Source organism: Protomyctophum parallelum (assembly GCF_964188405.1).
Source record: "Protomyctophum parallelum genome assembly, chromosome: 21".
Taxonomy (NCBI): Eukaryota; Metazoa; Chordata; class Actinopteri; order Myctophiformes; family Myctophidae; genus Protomyctophum; species Protomyctophum parallelum.
In genome coordinates this window covers 17,229,523-17,251,019 of record NC_139713.1, presented here as the reverse complement: position 1 = coordinate 17,251,019, position 21,497 = coordinate 17,229,523, and the positions used below count along the sequence as shown (strand labels likewise).

General features: G+C 42.1%; 1 protein-coding gene across 1 annotated transcript in view; it reads left to right on the top strand.

The window, feature by feature from the left end:
* gnaz (guanine nucleotide binding protein (G protein), alpha z polypeptide) overlaps positions 1–19,705 on the top strand; it is a gene marked incomplete at its 3' end in the record, with an annotated part of 47,571 nt that extends 27,866 nt beyond the window's left edge. Inside the window, exons 3-4 of the mRNA XM_083793726.1 lie at positions 6,037–7,378; positions 19,361–19,705. Of these exons, the coding sequence (XP_083649852.1) occupies positions 6,656–7,378; positions 19,361–19,705 (1,068 nt within the window). The 5' untranslated portion in view covers positions 6,037–6,655. The remainder of the gene's footprint in view (positions 1–6,036; positions 7,379–19,360) is intronic.
* Positions 19,706–21,497: the final 1,792 nt, after the last annotated feature.

Sequence of the window (21,497 nt, the reverse complement as noted above, 5' to 3'; positions counted from 1 at the left end):
TGAAAACAGGCAACAGTAACATCTGCTGGCAAATTCCTATGTCATATATGGGATTTGTGGACTCAAACCACACCAGCTGCAACTCCTTGCAACTCCCTGCTACAAAACAAACTCCTTGCAACTGCCATTGGGAATAATGGTTGCAAGTAGTTGCATGGCGACCCTCTGGTGTGGTTAGGGCTTAACATCACCGTCCACAGGCAAATCAGAGCACTTGTTTGAGCCAGAAAACCCCAGACCACAGAAAATATACTGAATGTTAAAAGTTCATGTTTTTTGGGTGCAATTGAGCTCAGAAAACCTTTAATAAAAATGTAAATAAGCGACGTAAAAAATTCGTCTTGCCTCAACCGTCTAATTTATGTTGTGAATAGCATAGGCATATTATTTGCATCTGTTATTTATTCAGAAACGTGTCAATTGCCCATCGCATGGCGATCACCATTGTTATCTTTATCTCTAGTTAAATGGTGTGCTAACTTAGCCTGGGTTCCAGCCAGGTACAGTATATCTGGACCCATCCAGGCTAGTGCTAACTGGCTACTACCTGTTTTTGTAGACAGACACATTAACACAACACACAACAGTGGTCATTTTTCAATTAAAATTGCAATGCAATGCACATGTCTGCTGTCTGAGTGTCTGTCTGTCTGTTGTGGAACAGCACGCAGACCCACGCCCCTCCCGTCCTGCGTGCAGTGTGTATGTGTGTTGTGTGTGTGTGTGGGCGGGGGGGGGGGGGGGGGGGGGGGGGGGGGGTGAACGAAAACGTGAACCGAATCATTTCAAGACGTGAACGAATTCGTTCACACTCACGGCAAAGAACCAGCTCTTATGAATCGATCGTTCATGACCGACCCACTACCCCAGATTGTCACCACAAATGCGTAAAGTTGCACCTCATGTTAAAAAAATGCTATTCCCCCCAGCTTCCCCGTGTCCTGACGGCTGCAACCCATGACTTACACTGCAACAAAGCCTGGTGGAGATATATCCACTCAGAGGAGCACATTCTTGAGTGGTGCAACCACTCCTATACGGTACAGTACAGTACAGTACAGTACAGTACAGTACAGTACAGTACAGTACAGTACAGTACAGTACAGTACAGTACAGTACAGTACAGTACAGTACAGTACAGTGTACTGTGACCCTCTGGGGACCCCCACACGGTAACTCTGTCCTTTCTCGACCCTTTCGGACGCGGGGCGGCTCGCCGGAAACCGGGCCTGGTTCCTGTGGGTCTTGAAGTTCCGGGGACCCCCACACGGAGTTGCACCACTCACATCACACGGGTGTGATTTTTCTAGTTATGATGATTACATACCATGTGTCTCTTGAGTTAATTTGATCTAAAGTACTCAGCAGCTACAGTATTTTGTTTTTCCATGTCGGTGTCTAATGGATGTAATTTCATGTTGTGAGTAATTATTTCTCTTCATTGACTGTTTTATTGATCTGTCCCCACCCACCTTGTGATCCATTCACTTTAGTATCTGTGTCTCTACTGAAATGATGTCATGTGGCACTCTCCATACCCTTTTGGAAACTACTGTAAATATTTACATGCAGGGTACAACAGTCTTGTCTGTAAATTCTGATGCGTTACATGACATTATCTGTGTCAATAATGATTTCACAGAATGCACAACCTATGACAGCAGATTCATTTACGGTTCATTGTGTGATTGTGTCGCTCGCCTGAAATTCCTTCTCAGTCCAAATTATGACCTAAACACTTTCGTCAACCTCGACGTGATAAAAGTCCATTATACACAACATTTATTGGACTGTGACTTTCATGTGATAATTTCTGATAAAAGATCACGATTGTTAATTATTTGTAGCACGGTAAATGAATAATGTCAGGTGAGAGACCGGGTGTGAGTGGGTGGGTGTGGGGGCTAGAGGGAGGAGTATTATTGTACCATGTGCAGACAGAGACGTAAAGGAAAAGGCTACAGAGTGACAGGGCCGGTCTCACCCTGGCTATCACGTTACCTCAGCTCTCATGATAAAACAAGAGACTGGCCTCTCTTCATGGCCCCTATACGGCCGGCTCTCCCTCCACTCACTTACCCTTAAAGAGACACGTCTTCCTTTTTTGTACATGAATTAATCATAACTGTGCATTCTTCATAAATCATAACCCACAACACGCTTGGTTTGATGTCTGGGAATGTGGATAGATATATATGAGGATATATAGCCGAGGTAGGCTATATATAGATGCATACTTACTTTTTATACTATACTTCAACTGCAAGGTATCTTGTGAACCTTTGTTGAGCATATTATCAGGCAATAATTTCACATTGCTTGGTGTGTCTGTGACTCTCTGCTAAAGTACAACTGCATGGCAAATCACATCTACACCATTTCAAGTTTGCAACTAGATTAGAATATTTCACTAAAGAGTGGTCAATAGCTGTCTTCAGTTACTAGTCGGCTTATGTTCAAATATGGACATGCAAAGCCCAATGTAAGTGCAAATCAGCATTGCTTGGCAACGGTTTGACGTCAGCACAATTAGCCATGCGCAAAACTGGACATATTTATGCCCACATATGGACATGCGCTACATTTCGAGAAACTATTTGCCGAACATCACTAATTTGCGCTGATTCGGACATGTCAGCATTGTTAGGCAAAGGTTTCAGTTGTGTCGGGTGCAGTACTTACTAGTTTAGACAGTTTCTGGTTTAGACTAGTCATTGGTTCGACCAGTCATTAGTCCTACAGTCTACAACCAATCTCAAACCCTCACCCTAAACCTAACCTCCCACGGGGCAGCACACCTAAACCTAACCTTAACCCATGTCTAACCAATGACTAGTCTAAACTAAGTATGCACCCCGTTGTGTCTGGTGTCATGTGTCTGGTGTCATATGATATGGCCATATATGGAGATCATCAACGTCAGTGCAAATCATTGTTTGCCAATGGAGAGCTTGCTCAGCGAGAGTGAAAGAGCGAAAGAGACAGACAGACCAGACCAGACCAGACCAGACCAGACAAACAGACAGACAGACAGACAGACAGACAGACAGAACTTGTATGCCTTATTCCATATTAGCCTATTGAATTAATTACAGCTAATTTAAATGAATCTGCACACAATCTTTATATTGAGTGTTCTCCTATGAGAGTAATGTAGCGACGTTACTTTTCAACCTGTTCAATTTCAAGGACCCCCCAGTTTTACGTGCAATATAGGCTATGAACCCCCATAATTTCTATCTCTGGGACCCCCAATTTGTATTGTAAAATCAATGTTAATTTAACTCTGAGGTCCCCGGACCCCACTTTGGGAATCACTGGTCTAGACTCTAGACTAGAGTCTCTAGACTGGGATCCGTTGGTAATTCCGACAGAGCATTAGTCCGACATGCGGGAACAACAGTCGGACTAGCGCTCGAACATGCGCTGCTCCCGTGCTTGCAGTTATGATTAGGTTAGGGTTTGAGGTAGGTTGACGGTCTAATGACTGTCTGACCAATAGGGTTTGAGGTATAGAGCACCGAAGTCTGACGTCACTTTCAGTAGAGGGCGTCTGTCCCCAGGTTCATGTATTTGTTTAGTTGCATTGAAATCCCCATTGAGGCGATTTGAGATCGCCTCATATAACAACTGTGTTTGAAAAATGAACATGTCACCCCGGCCGCTTCACTCATATGGATATGAAGAATCAACTGACTGAGAGAAAACGCTAATGTTACTGCTACTGAATTAGTTAGATTTTTGCTAGAAGCAGACTGTATCATATATGAGTGACTGACTGTTGCAAACGATACAGAGACACCTACCTGACAATAACGCCGAGACAGCTTGTTTATTTTTGGACCACAACGCTTATAGTAGACGATATTAAGATCACCCCATGTTATTCTCCATAGAGAAATCACTTCCGCGAACCAGGGGAATCATCGGGATGAGCGAGTTACGTCAGGACTTCGGTGCTCTATTGGTCGTCGGTCTAATGACTGTCGGACTAAAGCCCTACAAGCCCCTAGCGCAGTGTGTTGCGGTGCACTTTGAGCTTGCAAATTGTCCATTTGTAGATCTGCTATTTTCAGAGCAGGGGTTCATGTGGTTAACCGGTTTGGCAGGCTCTGAGAGAGGGTAGTCAGATGCCTGAAGCCAAGGGGAACAATAGGCTTCTCTTTTTGTGTTTGTGTTGTGATGCTCTGTTATGGCTTCGTTCCGCTCTGTTTGTCTTTACAATCCTTCGAAGAGTGGACCTACTCCTCATGCCCAATTTATGTCACGCACTAAACATAGCTTATCTACAAGCTCACAACGCGTTGCATCAGCGATGCGTCGTCTGCTTGTAGAATAGCGGTTTTCAGGTATAAATTGAGCTTCACTGACAGCTTTGCATCATGCTCTCTCTCTCTCTCTCTCTCTCCCTCTCTATGTCTTTTACAGGTCTGGGGAGTATGGTTTTGGCAACAAAAAAATAGGCCACAGCATGATTTCACTTTTGTTACACAGCCAAGAGCATACCGCCTATCCCAATGTGCATCTATTTATCACATAGTCCCACAGGCATATTCACTGTTCTCAACCTGTCTTTGCTCACAATTTATGCTCTAAAATAGATGACTATTGTACAATCTCCAAATCCATGTCATCAAAATTCAGCAGAAATTCAGTATTTTGTCATATGCATGTAATAGAAAATGATAGTTGGTGCCTACCAAATGCCTGATATGTCAAAACAGACTTTATTGATTTCACCATCAATTTGGTGAAATTATTTACGATGGCGCCGACTGTAGCACCTCACCTGCAGAACGCACAACTGATGTATGGGGAATGAGAAGAGGCTTTGCTGTGTGAAGAAGATTGTATGCAAGAGGAGAGTGAGAGAGGCACCTGCTGGCTCATGCCAGTTATTTTCCACTGCGATAGTAAATAAACATTACACCTGATGTCATTTAGCTGCAAACCACTCTAGGTTGAGGGCAGATTAAGCGAGGCCAGGTGAGGTGGATTGGAGGTGTGAATGGGTTCCAGGAAGGCCGATTGTTCCAGGGAAAACATATTACTTTTTAAAATAAAAATTTGCATCTGTTTCCCTTTTCAAACGTTGGATATGTCTGAGTTTGACCTTCAGCTGATCACTGTGGACAGGAGGTGACACTGAGGGTGATGACAGGCTCTGTGTGAATCACACCCGCCCACACCACACCCGCCCAAACCCAAACAGCTTCTGACCACGTGGCGCTTTAGGAGGCAGAGCTCTCTGGAACAGTGTATCTCAAACCTTTTCATGTCAAAGAACCCCTAATTGATATGTATTTGAATGACCGCAGACCTCCATCTGAAAAGATTTTTGTGCTAGATTTATCAAGATGATTTTTCCCCCAAAAATAGCAGATCTACAGGCTCATAAGGTGTTGCAGCGCGCACACACACGCTGTGAGCTTGTAGTCTCCTATTTTCAAAAAGGCTTACCGGTAAGTGTTTAGTGGAAGGGGTGTGTGTGTGTGTGTGTGTGTGTGTGTGTGTGTGTGTGTGTGTGTGTGTGTGTGTGTGTGTGTGTGTGTGTGTGTGTGTGTGTGTGTGTGTGTGTGTGTGAATGAGATGTTATTTTTGCTTAAATTCATACAATGACTGTGTGGCGTGCATGTGTGTGCATAGTACTGTATGTGTGCATGTGTTGCCAGGCGCGTGTGCTTATGAGTTAAATGGAAACATGAAGTGAGATCTTCTGTGGCTGCATCATGGTCTATATGGCAACACAGGACTGCGATAAGGGAAGTGTATAAGTGTCAGGAACAGGAGAGTAAAGAGGTAGTCGATACAGTGAAATAGTATCGCAGCAACATTGTCGTTGGTCTGAGGCACACAACACTGACCGTTTGACGATTGATGATGTGGAAAAGTCAGTAATGACTTTGTCCTTTATTTATTTTTATCTAGGTATTTTCTTTCTTTCTTCATTTTTAACCTGTGTATTGGCTGAGAAACTGCTCCGCTTCTCCCCGGGGGAACCACTGCTAATTTCTCTCTCCACTATTCTGTGTGCAGAATTGGACGCCTTCAGTCATCGTCCCACAGAGATCTCGGAGTGACGTGGACAGTTGCGGCAGCGAGACAAAAAGGGACTACAAGCACCATGTGGGTGGAGTGCAAGGGGGTTTCGTTATTCACACCCATCGACCCCAAACACTGTCTTCACTGACACACACTGTCGCCACACCCCAACCCCTCCTCCAGGGCACTTCCTCTCAGGGGGAGTCCCTTGCTACCGAGGGACCCACCGCTCCCTTGGCATCAAGCAGGCAGTCCAACCTCAGTGCCAGGCTCCACGTTGGCATCCCACCATGTCCTGGTAGAGCCCCGTGCCAAGGCCAGCTCTGAAGCGTGGGTTATGCCATCACATGGACTTCCAGACCAGGTTGCGGTACAAGGAGAATAAAACATTCCTGATGCACACCTTTTCTGTGGTGGTTTACTTTTTCTAAGAGCAGGAGATTGGCAGGTTTGGACTATCTCTGCCCCCGGCAAGCTTCTGCAAGTACAAGTCCGAACATTAAGTTCAACTCTACACTCAAATCACTTGTCCTTCCCTCTACATTCACATTATTGTTTGCATCTCCAGCGAGCAGCCACGTTTTCCTGTGTGCGCAATATATCACAGGGCACCATGGGATGCCGCCAGAGCTCAGAAGAGAAGGAAGCCGCGAGGCGCTCGCGGCGGATCGACCGCCACCTGCGCTCGGAGAGCCAGCGCCAGCGGCGCGAGATCAAGCTCCTGCTGCTGGGCACCAGCAACTCGGGCAAGAGCACCATCGTCAAGCAGATGAAGATCATCCACAGCGGAGGCTTCAACCTGGACGCCTGCAAGGAATACAAGCCCCTTATCCTTTACAACGCCATCGACTCCCTGACGCGCATCATCCGGGCCCTGGCCACCCTCAAGATCGACTTCTACGACGCCGATCGTGCGTACGACGCCGTGCAGCTCTTCGCCCTCACGGGCCCCGCGGAGAGCAAGGGGGAGATCACGCTGGAGCTGCAGGGGGTCATGAAGCGCCTGTGGGCCGACTCGGGGGTGCAAGAGTGTTTCCAGCGTTCCAACGAGTACCACCTGGAGGACAACACCTCCTACTACTTGAACGACCTGGACCGCATCTCCGCGGTCGAGTTCATCCCCACCGTGGAGGACATCCTGCGCTCCCGCGACATGACCACTGGCATCGTGGAGAACAAGTTTACCTTCAAGGAGCTCACGTTCAAGATGGTGGACGTGGGGGGACAGCGTTCGGAGAGGAAGAAGTGGATCCACTGCTTCGAGGGCGTGACCGCAATCATTTTCTGTGTCGAGCTAAGTGGCTATGACCTCAAACTCTATGAGGATAACCTAACGGTAAGAGAAACTAACTTTAAAGGGGCCACGCACACACACACACACACACGCCGCACACGCACATGCAATAGAAAACAGTCATGTAACATCAACTGAATCAATCAAAATATAACTGTAAATGAAATAAACATGTGATGAATTACGTGGTATCGGAATGGCATAGACTTGCATACCGTACTCACCGATATCGATACCAGCATTTTAGACAGTATCGTCAACTTTTCCGATACTGGTATCGGCATCATGGATTTAATTCTCTGCAATACATTATAACAACTGCACTCAACATTGTGTTCTACCATTGGTGTTGTGACCTACAGGTATATTCCATCCTTCACTGCTGTTAACTAATAGATAAGATACACAGACTAGTATTTAGATTAGCTACCAACTACTACCAACCATACTCCACGCACCATGCAAAACACCATGAAGCACAATGAAATGTAAAATTCAACCAAGCACCCCAAAATGTACTTGTACATAGACCTATAACGTAAGCACACATATAGGACAAGAGCAAAATATTCTACCATATTGTATGATTTATTATGAATATAAGTAAGTGTGTGGACATTTCTTTTAAATGTAGCCTATTTAAAAGCTAAATAGAAGCTGTGCCCATGGCACAGGGTTCTGTGCAACAGACTTCCCTACACATTATCCTACTGCCAAGGCGCTAAAGTGGTAACAATTAGACAATTGTCTTACTCCTACTTATTCCTACTGACACCAAGTACAATCTTTTTTTAAGTGCTTGGGACTATATAAGAACTGTAACAAAGTCCTGTTAACGGTTTAACTGCTCGTGGCGGAACGTTCCGTCAGATGGAATCCAACTAGCAACTACTTCTGGCGTAATGTTCCGTCTGATAAGCTTTATTATTGATATCAAACCAGATAGCTGATTTATTTTTGTATTATTATTATTTTGGCTTGGCCTTTCCTTCTTTAGCGATCCTAGACCGGATTGCGCAACAGCGCTGCCATTCACCTCCCATTATACAGGCTGAATAAAAAGCTGAATAACTCGAAATCTATGGAGCTCTCCATGGTTTGGATAAAATGCGCGATGTTCGGAGGTCTTTGCTGATTATCCGGTGGTTTAGATGCTTTCTAGAGCAAGGATGGCTTCATTTTAGTTCGCTAGCATTGACGCTATTTATTTAGCATTAAAGATGGACGCTCCAGACAGGATGTCAGTGCAGCGTGTGCTGCATTGAAATAGGCTCGGCAGTCTCTGCGTCAGTATATGTGTTATACACGTTTAGCTGTGTTGCTCATTCCACGGACGGGTCGAACGCCCGAACCTTACAATCTATACCTCATTGTAAAGATGACTAATCAACGATTAAAATGTAATAAAATACAATACCAATTGGTATTATTAAAGTGGAATCAAAATTGACCAAAGTTAAGTTTCCGAACTTTTGTTCACCGTATAGGATCTGAGCTATATTTTCCCATCACATAGTATATCCATTAATTGTCTTATAGTGTTTTGAGAGTAATTTACAGAAAGTCAAGAGTAGATAAGATATTTTGGTCTTTCTAGGCACATGGGGAAGGTTTTTAGGGTGTGTCTAACATTCTACCATCTCAACTTCCTGATACTATTCCCAACAATACGTTTTTCTTTCTTTCCGCAATTGATTAATAAACATGTTTTAAGTTTAGCATTTTCTGGACACATGCTGTGCATTGTGATAGTATTACACACATTTTCTTGTGTTTGTAGGGCAAAATAATTTAGGGTAAACGCTGCGATAACATAAATACAGCGCGGTACTAATTAAGTTCAAAGGGTAATGTGTGAATATGTACCTGTGAGAATAAACTCATTCATTCATTGTGAATGCACTGTATGAGGGAGAACAGTCACAGCACAGGTGCAGTGATTTCTTACAGTAGGAAAGGAATGGAAAATAGAGGGAAAAGAGAGTGTTGGTAAATGCTACAGGAGGATCCATGAACAAGTGTTTTAACCCATTTAGGCCTGACTTCGAAATTAAAAAAATAATCTTCTAAATCATGACAATTTGAGGCACATTTTAACGATTTTCCCAAAATAGCAGACCTACAAGCTCGTAGCTAAATTATAGCTAAATTATAACATAATGTTTAAAACACCAAAAGGGGTTCCCGCCCAAAATGGGTTAAGGCTGGCAAGGCTATTCATTTATAGCATTAACAATAGTTCTGCTGTTGTAGGTTTTAGGTAAACAAAAACCATTATGATTACTATTATGATAATGATGATTATCATAATTGTTATTGTTATTCAATGTCTGAGGTAGCAAAATAATTGTACATTACCCGCGCACGATGTAACAATACATAAACCTTGATCCTTGAACCTTGACACGTACGTATAGGCCTAACTGCACACATTGACGGATGGATCCAATTAATTTTCTATGGATTGTCTGAGATATGCAGCCACTCATGGAGAAGGTCCCTAGGCAGCAGAGAGATCATATTTATAGTTCATTAATGCATTTAGGGCTGAGGTCGATTAAAAAAAGGCTTCTAAATCCTAACCGTTTTCTGAAGAACCTATGTTTCATTTCATCACTGGTGCTCAACCTTTTTCATGTCAAGGACGCCCGGAATTATCTATATTTGGCCACGGAACACCCATCTGAAAATGTGTTGTTCCAGGGACCCCCCGGAAGCAAAGATTTTAGTTTAAAACGTTCACTCTGAAAGAATATATATTCAAAGATGTGCGCCACATTTTCACGATTAAAAAAAAATAACAGATCTACAAGCTCGTAGCATGGCGCTCGGTGCAATAGCTAAAGTATAACATAATGCTTAAAACACCAAAAGGGGTTCCCGTAAACTCGTAAAGAATGGTTTAATGCATAGATGGGTGTGTGCGTGTGACAGGTATACACAGTCACTGTATACCTGTGACTGTGTGACTGTGTATACTTCCTACTAGAAGCCCCGCGGGCACCCTATACTTCCTATACTAGAAGCCCACAGGCGTGTGTGTATGTGCGTGTTTGTGTGTGTGTGTGTGTGTGTGTGTGTGTGTGTGTGTGTGTGCATGTGTGCTGCATGTAACCTGTTTCTTTCTATTAGCTGTGCTTTCTGTATACCTGGGCCTGGGTGATTGGACAGGAGTGTTACATACAGTACGGTATATGTTGGGGGTTAAAATAGCTTGTAGCTTGTAGATCTGCCATTTCATTTTTTATTATTTTTTTTGTAATAATTTACTATTCTGTCCATATCGGGTTGCAACTCGAACTTCGTCGTGGTCTGAAACTATACTTTATCTAGAGACGGAGCCCCTCCGTCGTGGTCTAAAACTATACTTTATCGGCCAAAAAAACCTAGTCCGCGGGTGTTGGAAAAATAGTGGCGGCAGCGGGATTCAGACGGGGGAGGTGTGGATTGGAAGTCTAACGATTAGACCAGCACGCTCCCGAGTTTGCTGCCAGAATTGGTTTTCAGGCTGGGTTAGAATGTGCCCCTCAGGGCGGGAACCCTACCCTATTACGCAACCCGGGGCGTAGCCTTAAATTGCGCTGCTGCCAGCGCCCGTAGGAGTACCTGCAGTTCCGCCGTCCCTCCCTCCCAGCTTTTTTGATTGATTAGATTTGATTTATTTAGCATAGTATAAAAACAATACAAAAGGGAAAATACATAGAAAATAAATAAAGTGTTAGGAGGCAGGGGCTTATATTGTATGAGGCCTCAACCGTACAACAAAACATGATTTGAAAGCAATACACAAATATTATTTACAGATAACGATGATTGCATAGTCTAAAGAAAAGATATGATTGAAAAAAAAACTATATTATCTATAACATGATTATCGTTATCGATTCTATATTATGTAAAAATAATAATAATAAATACAAAACATGCAGGGAAAATATACTAATTATAGAATAAGAATAATTCAAGTGATCTGGTTAATCAGAACATACTTTAATTTGTTAAGAGAAGACAGTTGCTGACCAGCTTCCCTCCCCAAAGACGGGCCAATTGTATTTGTATAATAGACGCTCGACAGAGCCGGATACCTCTGCGGTGGTATAGGCAGGCACTTTACAGCCATACAGTATCTAAAGATATAAATGCTCATCAGAGACCAATTTGTATCTTAAAATATACATATGTTTCATAATAAAGCATCCCTTCCACTGACAGTGTGCATTATTTTGTATTTTTATACAAGCACTCAGGCAGTATATAATAATCCTATACCCATTACCTACATAGTAGCCTTAGCCTATATACGAGACTGACAATCACAGTATATATATATAACCATTTTTGACCACCAAACCAAGCCCTGATGCTTTTCCCCCCTGTCCCATCCTTGTCTTCATAATGAATTGGTTGCCACGGTTACTGTTGCTTAGCAACAGGCCAGTCAAATGCTCCTAATCCTGGGCTGTTGACAGTGAGCTGTGTGGCTAGGGAATGGAGGATGAGAAGGCCTGCTTGTACAACAAACACCAGCACTGGAAAGAACACAAATGCACAAGTGTGTGTGTGTGTGTGTGTGTGTGTGTGTGTGTGTGTGTGTGTGTGTGTGTGTGTGTGTGTGTGTGTGTGTGTGTGTGTGTGTGTGTGTGTGTGTGTGTGTGATGGCACGCTCGCTCGTGCATGCGAGTGTGTGTGCATGCACATGTGTACAGTATACATACATAGCACTGTAACAGTTCAATCAAGTCGATTCAATTGATTATGAAAAATAAGCGCTAACCGATTTTAATAAAATAAATTGGGTAAATAGCGGAAACAGACGTTCTACAAGCCCCCGAAACACACTTCTCGATTAATGGAAATAGTTGTAGATCGGAGGTTTAGATCGGCTATTTCCGCTATCGTTGTGGAACACTGTTGTACGACAAAGTATAGGGCTCCGGCCCTGGGTCACAATAAACAATGTTGTTGATTAGAAATCAATCGGTTACAGTTAATTTATTTTTGTGTCCATTAATTTATACATATAAAATGCAACACATTATCAAAGAGAACACACTTCTCGATTATTCTGGGCCGCAGCTGAGCGGTCCAGGCACCTATAGGCCAGTAATACGGCATGCCACGGGCTCGGGGCATCACTGTACCATATCAGTAAAGGCAAAAGCCAAAAAAATTATAAAAAATAAATGTACCATGCTGCTTTAATGTACCAATGAGGCATCTATTTTGTTTTTAAATATCTATGGCTGGGGAGGCGTAAGAGCCCTGCCTACCAGTGACATCAATAGGCAGGTTTTAGTTGTATTTATTTATTTATTATATTATTATTATTATTATTATTATTATTATTATTATTATTATTAATTCATGCGAGCACAATGAAGCACTGATACTGATCTTGTGAAATGTTGTACATTTTAATATTTCCAAAATTATTATATGTCAAAACCTACATCAAACCTGTCCCTGTGTGTGTAGGCCTGTCATAAAAAATTTATTATACTCTATATCTGATTGACATTTATACCACTTAAATGGTGTTAAAGATCAGTTTCTCCAGGTAAATGCTGATTACCGATCAGAGAAAATCAAGCCTCCAGTAAGGCCAGTATCCAGTATCCAACGTTGAAGCTGCCACTACCTACTGGCGAAATGTGGAATTGCAGCACTTTCATGGAGGTGGATGGACGTTCATGACGTCACGTGCATAAGCCCGGACCTCAAATTTGAGGTCCGGGGCTAGGCTAGGCTAAACTTCCGCTCGCTCGAGCCATTGAGTTATAATTATACTTCCGGCAGTCTTACGAGTGCTTCAAACCGCCACTGAGCAACTTCTATTGAAATGAATAGCGGGAGGGGCGGGGCTAACCCTCCGGTTCCGTCTCTATCCTAGTATTATTTTATTATTTTATTACTTTATTACTTTATTACTATTTATTATTACGAAGATAGAGTGAAAATGGGTGACGTCGTCCTTTAAGTGCAAGTTTGTACACAGTTTGTACTTTACTTGAGTATTTTCCATTTTTCAATACTTTTTACTCCACCACAATTATTTGACAGCGTTTGTTACCAGTTAAAATTATTTTTGTATTATTAATACAAAACACATACATTAACCACTAAGCCTTATTTTATTTTTCAGCCATTTGAAATTAGCCAAGCTCACAATGTGTCGAGACGTGATGCGTTGTGAGCTTATATATCGCTTGTTTTTTAGTATCGTTTTTTTTAAATCACACCCGTGTGAAGTGAGGGGCTCTTATCATCGTACATCATCGTACATCATCTCATTACGGCCAATAACAATTTGCGTCCTCACCTTCGTCATCAATGTTTGTGTAACGCAATGTTTGTGCTTACACAAACACTCAAAATTGTCCATTCATTTTCAAAGGCATTTAATGTTTGTGTTAGGACAACATTTGGGTAACACACACCAAAAGCAGTTTGAGTACTTTTACTTTGGTACTTCACGTACATTTTGAACAAATACTTCTTCCACCACTGAGTGTAGCTTTCAGTAGCCAAAGAAGAAGTCGTGTCATGGCTGTCGGGCACAAACCTCATACCTCCATATTTATTTATTTTTGGGTTTTTCTTTTTTGGAAATCGATTTCCTAATTCATAATCCAAGAGTGTCACACAAAATGTGTGAATATTGGCTATTTTCACTATTTTCAATAGTTTTTAAATATATAATTTTTTTTAAAGATCGTTTTTGGATATACAAGGTTTCTGTCTGAGTGCATTATTATTGTGGCTAATGACTGGCTCTTTGGTGCAGACCACAAACTAAGACAGCAATCAATCCTTTTGTGCTACTCTTGTGTTGAAAACGTTAACTGCAAATTAAATTAATTTTTTACTGTAAAACCTTTACAGCCATTTCCTTTACAGCCACACGCAATAAGCAGTAAATAAACTTACAGAACTGAAAGTTGGATAGCTAGGTTAATGGCTTTCAGTTCAAACTTGCCATCACTTCAGAATCAAATTAGATGGTAGCACATTTCAGAATTTCCATTTTCGGAATCAGAATTCAGTTACGATATGTTTATCTCTTGACATCATTCTGGTAAATGAGTTGCAACAAATGCATTACTCTACTGTAATTGAATTAGCAAATTTTTTATTTAATAGTCTTTTGAAATTGGGTTTAAAAGTAAGCTGCCTGAAATACAATGAGGCCACTGTAGACTGAGTGATACATGACAAATAATGTGACCAGATTACCATATGCCAATATACATGCCACATATTCAGTATGCTAAGCAAATTTGATTATCCTGTAGGCTGTAGCTTATACTGTAGCTGTAAATGATAGTCGTGCCTATAGCAACCAGAAGCAGTGGTGTGAAATAGAAATCAGATAAGAGTCCCTTTCAGAGTTACAGTAGTGTATGTGCCTCTTAAGGTGCGTTCAGACTTGGATGGTTAGAGTGGCGCGATTACATACAAAGTCTATATGCAAAGACGAGAAGTTGCACAAGCGCCGCAAACGGGTGCGGCGCGACCTGGCGCAGCACAAATGGGACGAACCGATGCGAATATTTAAATTCAAGTCTGAACGCACCTTTATAGCTATAGCCACTTTAACATAACCACTTTGACCCTGGCATATCTATTTAGGTGATTTCATTGTATAGGCAAAAAGTTTCATAATAGCACATTTTCCAAGTTCATAGCATGTTGCAATGTGACATTGTGTACATTGGCTACTTTTGAATGGCCAATTTTAAACTAGGCTTAATTTAGATAGATAGATTTAAGATACATCATAGAATAGGCGCGTGACGTCGCAGGCTAGACACATGAAGTCAGAGGTCCACATCGGTGCCATGTACACATGGATGAAAGCAAAATAAAATATTGCGACTGAAAAAGTTTGTATGACCATGTCCCCATGTCCCCCCCCCCCCCCTCACACACACACACACACACACACACACACACACACACACACACACACACACTGCACTGTTTGCTAAACAATGAACACAATAAAAAATGATGACGTTTTAGTAACATTGTTCCTGCTGTTCTACACACCTAGAAATCACAGATTGGGGCTCTAACCTTTGCTTTTATATGAAATATCCGAGGCCATTAAGATTTTTATGGAAGATGCTTCTTTCTGAACATAATTGCGACGTTTGACCGCGTACTTCAAATGCTCTAATCTTAAAAAGAAAAATGTCTACAAGCTCTCACTGCATCGCAGTTGCAGACGCATTGAGAGCTTGTAGATAATTTTTTGCTGTGCAACATTCTTCCATAGAAGACATGCTTGTATATGGAATCCAAGTGATTGAAATCAATCGTGGTGACTGAGAACTTTAATCCATGCATGCAGATGCCAAGAAGATCCACGACTCGCGGCGATAGCAGTGCAGCGCAACAAGGATGAGAAATAAATTAAGGCATTCAATCTGAGATGACAGAGAAAGAGAATGGCTGTTCCGACATGGAGGCATTGTTGCAAAGCAGAGGGAAAGGGAAAATATCTCCATTGATGCCATTACAAAGAGTACCTTCTTGTGACGCATGTGGCATTTGAAAAGAACTTCAATGAATTGAATTATTGTGGGGGGTAGCTCCTCACTTCAGACACTTGTATTTACTGGAAACAAAGCATTAACGTTGGGGCGGAAACTCTTCATTAATGCTTTGCGCTTAATAATAAGGTCTCTGTCTGGAGACATACAGTGTAAAAGTATTAACTGTCAACTCTCAATTCAACTCACAAATTGAAACGGATGGACCCGTAGGGACGGGATTCTGCTGCAGGGAGACTAGAGGGGAAAACTGCATGCATGCGAGTGTGCATGCACATGCTCGCATGTGTGCATAAGTGCCTGAGTACATGCACATGCTCACATGTGTGCATAAGTGCCTGAGTACCTGCATACTGTAGGCGTATTCATACTGTGTTTTGAAGAGAAGGAAGGCAAGGGCGTTTTTGCTTCATCCTTCTGGGAACTACTCCCTTCTTCCCTCACAGCCTATATATTAACCTCTTTCAACCTGGCTGGCATCCCTATTTTTAGATCTACTGGTTCACAATGCAGATGCGATGCATTTGCACCTCAAAATACAAAGTAGGCTATATCCTGATTGAAAAAAATAGGATATACTTTTGTTTATAGGATATGATATGATATATAATATCTCTGTAAGTAAGTACGGAAAGCTTAAATTATCCTCTTTCAATCTGTAAAGTTTTTGTTTCATAAAAATCCACCTTAGACATGTTATGAGCTACTTCCTGTCAAGAAATTCCGTGCCGGTTATCTTTTGTGTCAAAATAAATAAATAAACAAATAGCCTTCAGCATGGAGCAGGAATTATGTGGTTGTCACTTGTCTACACCAGCCCCAGATCAACAGTAGGGGTTGGCAAGTTGGCATACACATGAGGAATTGGCATAAATAAGTTGGGGAGAAAAAATATATATATATTCATGAATACACTTCTTGACTTGGCCTACTGGCAGCATGCACAAGAAATGTGGCGCTGATCGGCCCAGTGGTTTGCAAGATTAGCTGCAGGAGCTGTGTGTGACAGACACAGGCAGGCACAGAGACCCTATTCTAATCTAGACAGCCCCTAGGAACCACTCCGTAAAATGTGTACACTATTTATGGGTCACCCTTATCTCGTGTGGAGGCCTATTTATCCCAAAAGTAGAGCTCATCTGTAAAGGTAACCAGTGACCACCATCCAGATGTTTAAAATGCAAGCCATTGCTTTCTATACCTGTGGTCATTTAATCTCCAAAAATCTGCTGGGTTAAAAAATTACAGTGTGTTCTAAAGTATCAGTATCCAGTATTGATTGTTTAAACGTCAAAAGAAAACAAATTTTTCACTGTCCTTTCCTCAGACTGTAACTAGATCTTGTGATTTGCTCAGAGCACGATATATTTTTTTCAGTAACCTTTCAAACAGCAGCCCAGTCTTCCGACTGACAACCTCCCAGTCACAAGCTACTGGCTACTCACCACATGCCTGCAGCTTTGTTGAACCCGCCCACTTGCTCCTTCTTTTCTCTCACCCATAGTCACACAGACACTGCCACATACATATATACCCATTGACTTTAACGGAATGTAAATTCTTCTGCAACCAGCAGCAGGGGGGGAAATAGGGACACCTTCTAGGACATTAATGAGAACTGCAGCTATTTGATTCACTTCCTCGTTGGCTTCATTTCCTGCAGAGAAGGTTTTCCGCCCATAGACCAAACACAGTGATAATTAATCACACAGAACAGAACACATTTAAACAGCATCACGTACTTCATACTGGAAGAGCCAGGGACAGCCAGGGCATAACCGCTTGGTCTCGGGTCAGGGCCTAATGCCCCCCAAGGCCCTGCAGCTGCTGCCTCGAGCACCCATCGATCCATTAGGGCCGGGTGTTGCATACAAGAACCTCACGATAGGACACCCATCAAGATACAGAAGCTATGTTTCGGATCGCGATACACTTTGAATTTGAATAATGTCCTGTCCTACTGAATTCACTACAAGAGCTCTTCTTTAATATTCTCCAAAAGAGCAAAGTCAAAGCCTTACGTATTGCTCAAATGAAATACTTACACTTCAGACCCACATAGAACTTAAAATAATTCGAATTAATAATTTTTGTCCTGCAAAAAAATATTTTTTGGGGGGGAATCTACATTTTTTAGGTCTCTACGGTATTGTCTCTTGATAAGCGTAATCAATATATTGGTTACGCAAGGACAGTATATTGTCTTGATTGTGTTGAGAACAGCCCTACCATCCATCCATCCATCCATCATCGCTCGTACTTCCTGTATGGAAAGGTGCAGTCGGGCTAGTCACAGTGACCTTGTTTTCATTTAGCAGCTCCTGTGACTCACTGTCTTGTCATGAGGACTGAATAAGAATAACAGACGAGAGAGTGCAAGTGGAAGATTCAGCCTCCTTAGTACTTAGTCGCTCGCCAGTGCCATGTGCCGAAAATAGCCGATGTACAAGCTCACAAAGCGTAGACGGACTAGTACCCCCCCCCCTCTCTCTCTACACACACACACACACACACACATTTCTACAAACTTTATCTTTACCGCACTCACTGTGAATTAGATGTTAGTTAAATTATGCATAATGACTTGAATGACTATTTGCTACAGTCAAAAAGACCTGCACGCACACACAAACACACACACACGTTGGGAAATGATCAAGTTTGCCATGTCGTACCTTTGGTGCCACATTGCTACGTCCCAAGGGTTGAGTGAAAGTGCCATCACTTAGCGTAATGTTTGGAATTGGAACTTTATTCTACTTGGAAGTCCTGGAAGAGGGCCACACAAACGTTGTCCATGGCTACAGATGATCATTTCAGACAATTGAAATTGGAACAACTTTGTTTAGTACTACTCATACTTTAAATCACATGGGTCAAATTGTAGGAAGGAAATTGGACTGTGTTGATACAACAGAGCAGCCATCCCTCTGTGACTGATAAAGTGGAGATCAGTGTTGCTTGACAATTGACATTGATTAGACCTCCTCTTATCTATAGGTTCCTCACAAGTGTCAAATCTCCTCTGACCCTGCACGGTCTAATTCTGCAGGTGTTCCAAATCACCTTATCCAACATGTGAAAACAACCATCAGACTGTGGCCATTACAATGCTATAACTCAGTGGTGGTTCCAGGTGGTCCCCAGCTAAATGATGGAGTGTTGCTAACCAAATGGGCCCTTATAGATCTTTAACTCTCAAGAGTTAAATTATTGTTACATATCTGCATTGCTTAATTTACAAGAAGTCTAAACAATTCAACGTTTGCCTGTTGTCTCTCCTAATGGTACCAACATCAATACAGAATGGAATTGTGGACAAAATCCTGTCCAACGACAACAGAATATTAGTTAGTTTTGGGTCTAATGGTAGTCCGTGGCTCAAATACCCAATAAATAATGGGCCTTGATATGAAAAGGGGCGAAAACCTGTTATAACTCTAATTTCACTTTATTTTCTCTCTCTCAGAGTCGTATGGCAGAGAGCCTGCGCCTGTTCGACTCCATCTGCAACAACAACTGGTTCACCAACACATCGCTCATCCTCTTCCTCAACAAGAAAGATCTATTGGCCGAGAAGATAAAACGCATTCCTCTGACAGTGTGCTTTCCCGACTACAAAGGCCAAAACACCTACGAGGAGGCCGCCGTCTATGTGCAGCGGCAGTTCGAGGACCTCAACCGTAACAAGGAGACCAAGGAGATCTACTCTCACTTCACCTGCGCCACTGACACCAGCAACATCCAGTTTGTGTTTGACGCTGTCACGGACGTGATCATCCAAAACAATCTCAAGTACATTGGCTTGTGCTAGGGATCAGACACGGGGTGGGTGGGCGGGCGGGAATTGGGCGGGGTGGGGTGGGAACTGGCTGCTTGTCAGCACTTGGCCCACTGTTAGGCTGGGTAGACTAAAAGGCATGTCAGTCTGCCAAATCGGTTTATCTCCTCGAAGAGACGCGACAGAGAACTGTGAAGAAAGTGATGATGGTCAAAAGGTGGACTCTAAATCAGTGTTCCACTCTGTCACTTGAAATAACGGAGTTGGTGGTTTAATGGTCAAGATGGGATTTTTACCCAATGTGTTTGCACTGAATATATGAGTATGTAGAGACACACAGACACACAAACACATGTACACACATCCTTATGTTTGCTCACACACAAGGACCTCGGATTAACTGTCAAGCACTAGTTTGACATGGAAACACTGGAAATTGAAGACAGTTATCCCTACCTGCCTGCCAAAATTGGAACCGAGTCGTTGTTCTTTTCTGGCAATGTTCAATTACTTTTGTCTCCTTAGGTTATCTAATTTGCCTGAGTAAGTTAATGCTGCTTTTGAAGAAGAGTTTTCAAAAAACAAAAAAAAACAAAAAAAACAAACAAAAAAAAGCATAAGTCAATGCTCGCTTTTTGAATTTTCACCCTAATAAAAGGTAAACAGCAGGTCCACCAGATGACACGGAGGGAGAGAGACCAATATTTGGGAAACATTGTCACTAGACATGATGTCACAGGGTTTCTGCCTAAAGGAGAAAACTGCCACAGTATATGCTTAATTTTCACGACATTGTATGAGGGAGCCACATGCCGAAAAAAGCCAATCTACAAGCGTAACCACTTGAACCCCAGAGGTTTAAACGGTTCTGGGAGGAGCATTGGCCACAAATAGGCGGCCTACAAGCTCACGATGACACCTTGTGAGCTTGTAGATCGTCTGTTTTGGGCGAAAATGTACTGTGCAGACAGAAAAAGGCGGTCCAAGTACACTTGCAACTCAGGTCCGTTTTACTAAGAATAGAGGGTCTAAGTGGTTAAAATGTTGCGATGCAAAGTCTTCTAGAATGTCTTTATGTTGCGCGACTCCTTCTTTCGATGCCGTACAAATCAGCCTTCAAGCTGAAGTGAAATGCTTTTTTCTACACACAATCCCTTTCCCCCTGAATGAGTCTAAAATTGCTCTCTTCACCCCTCTTTATTTTGGCTTGTTTCTTTTGTTTGTGTGTGTTTATAAAGTGAGTATGATTGTCAAACCTGACATTTAGAGCAGGCCTCTGACTTCCGGTACCAGGAGAGTGTTAACACACAGTAGAATTGATAGTATTCTTTATGATCATTCCAGTTTCCAACAAAACACAACAAAAACAGTGCCAATGTAGTGTAAATAAAAAAGAAAAGAAAAAAAGAAAAACAGATCCCTATTACCTATTTTGTTTTTTATTGACAAAAACATTGGAACATGCATGTTTTTGTTACTTTGGGATATTAATATATTTTCTTCTTTTTTTTTTTTCTTAGTTTCAAGTAATATATTCCCAAACCTATATATAAAAGTCAAACACTGTGTACGATTGTACAGTTGTTGTCAGAGAGGAATTTATTGAAGAGATATATAGATATAATTATGATGGTGACAATGATGTTTCGATGATAATGATGACAATAATGACGACAAGCTGATTACAGACCCAGCTTGAGAAGGTAAAGTGTGTCAACGGAGGACTAAAGGAAAGAAGTTTAAGACAGCAAAAAATATATGAATGATAAAAAACGTCCAGTTTAATCCTCCTTGCGTTATCTAAGTGAAATTGTAATACAGTCAG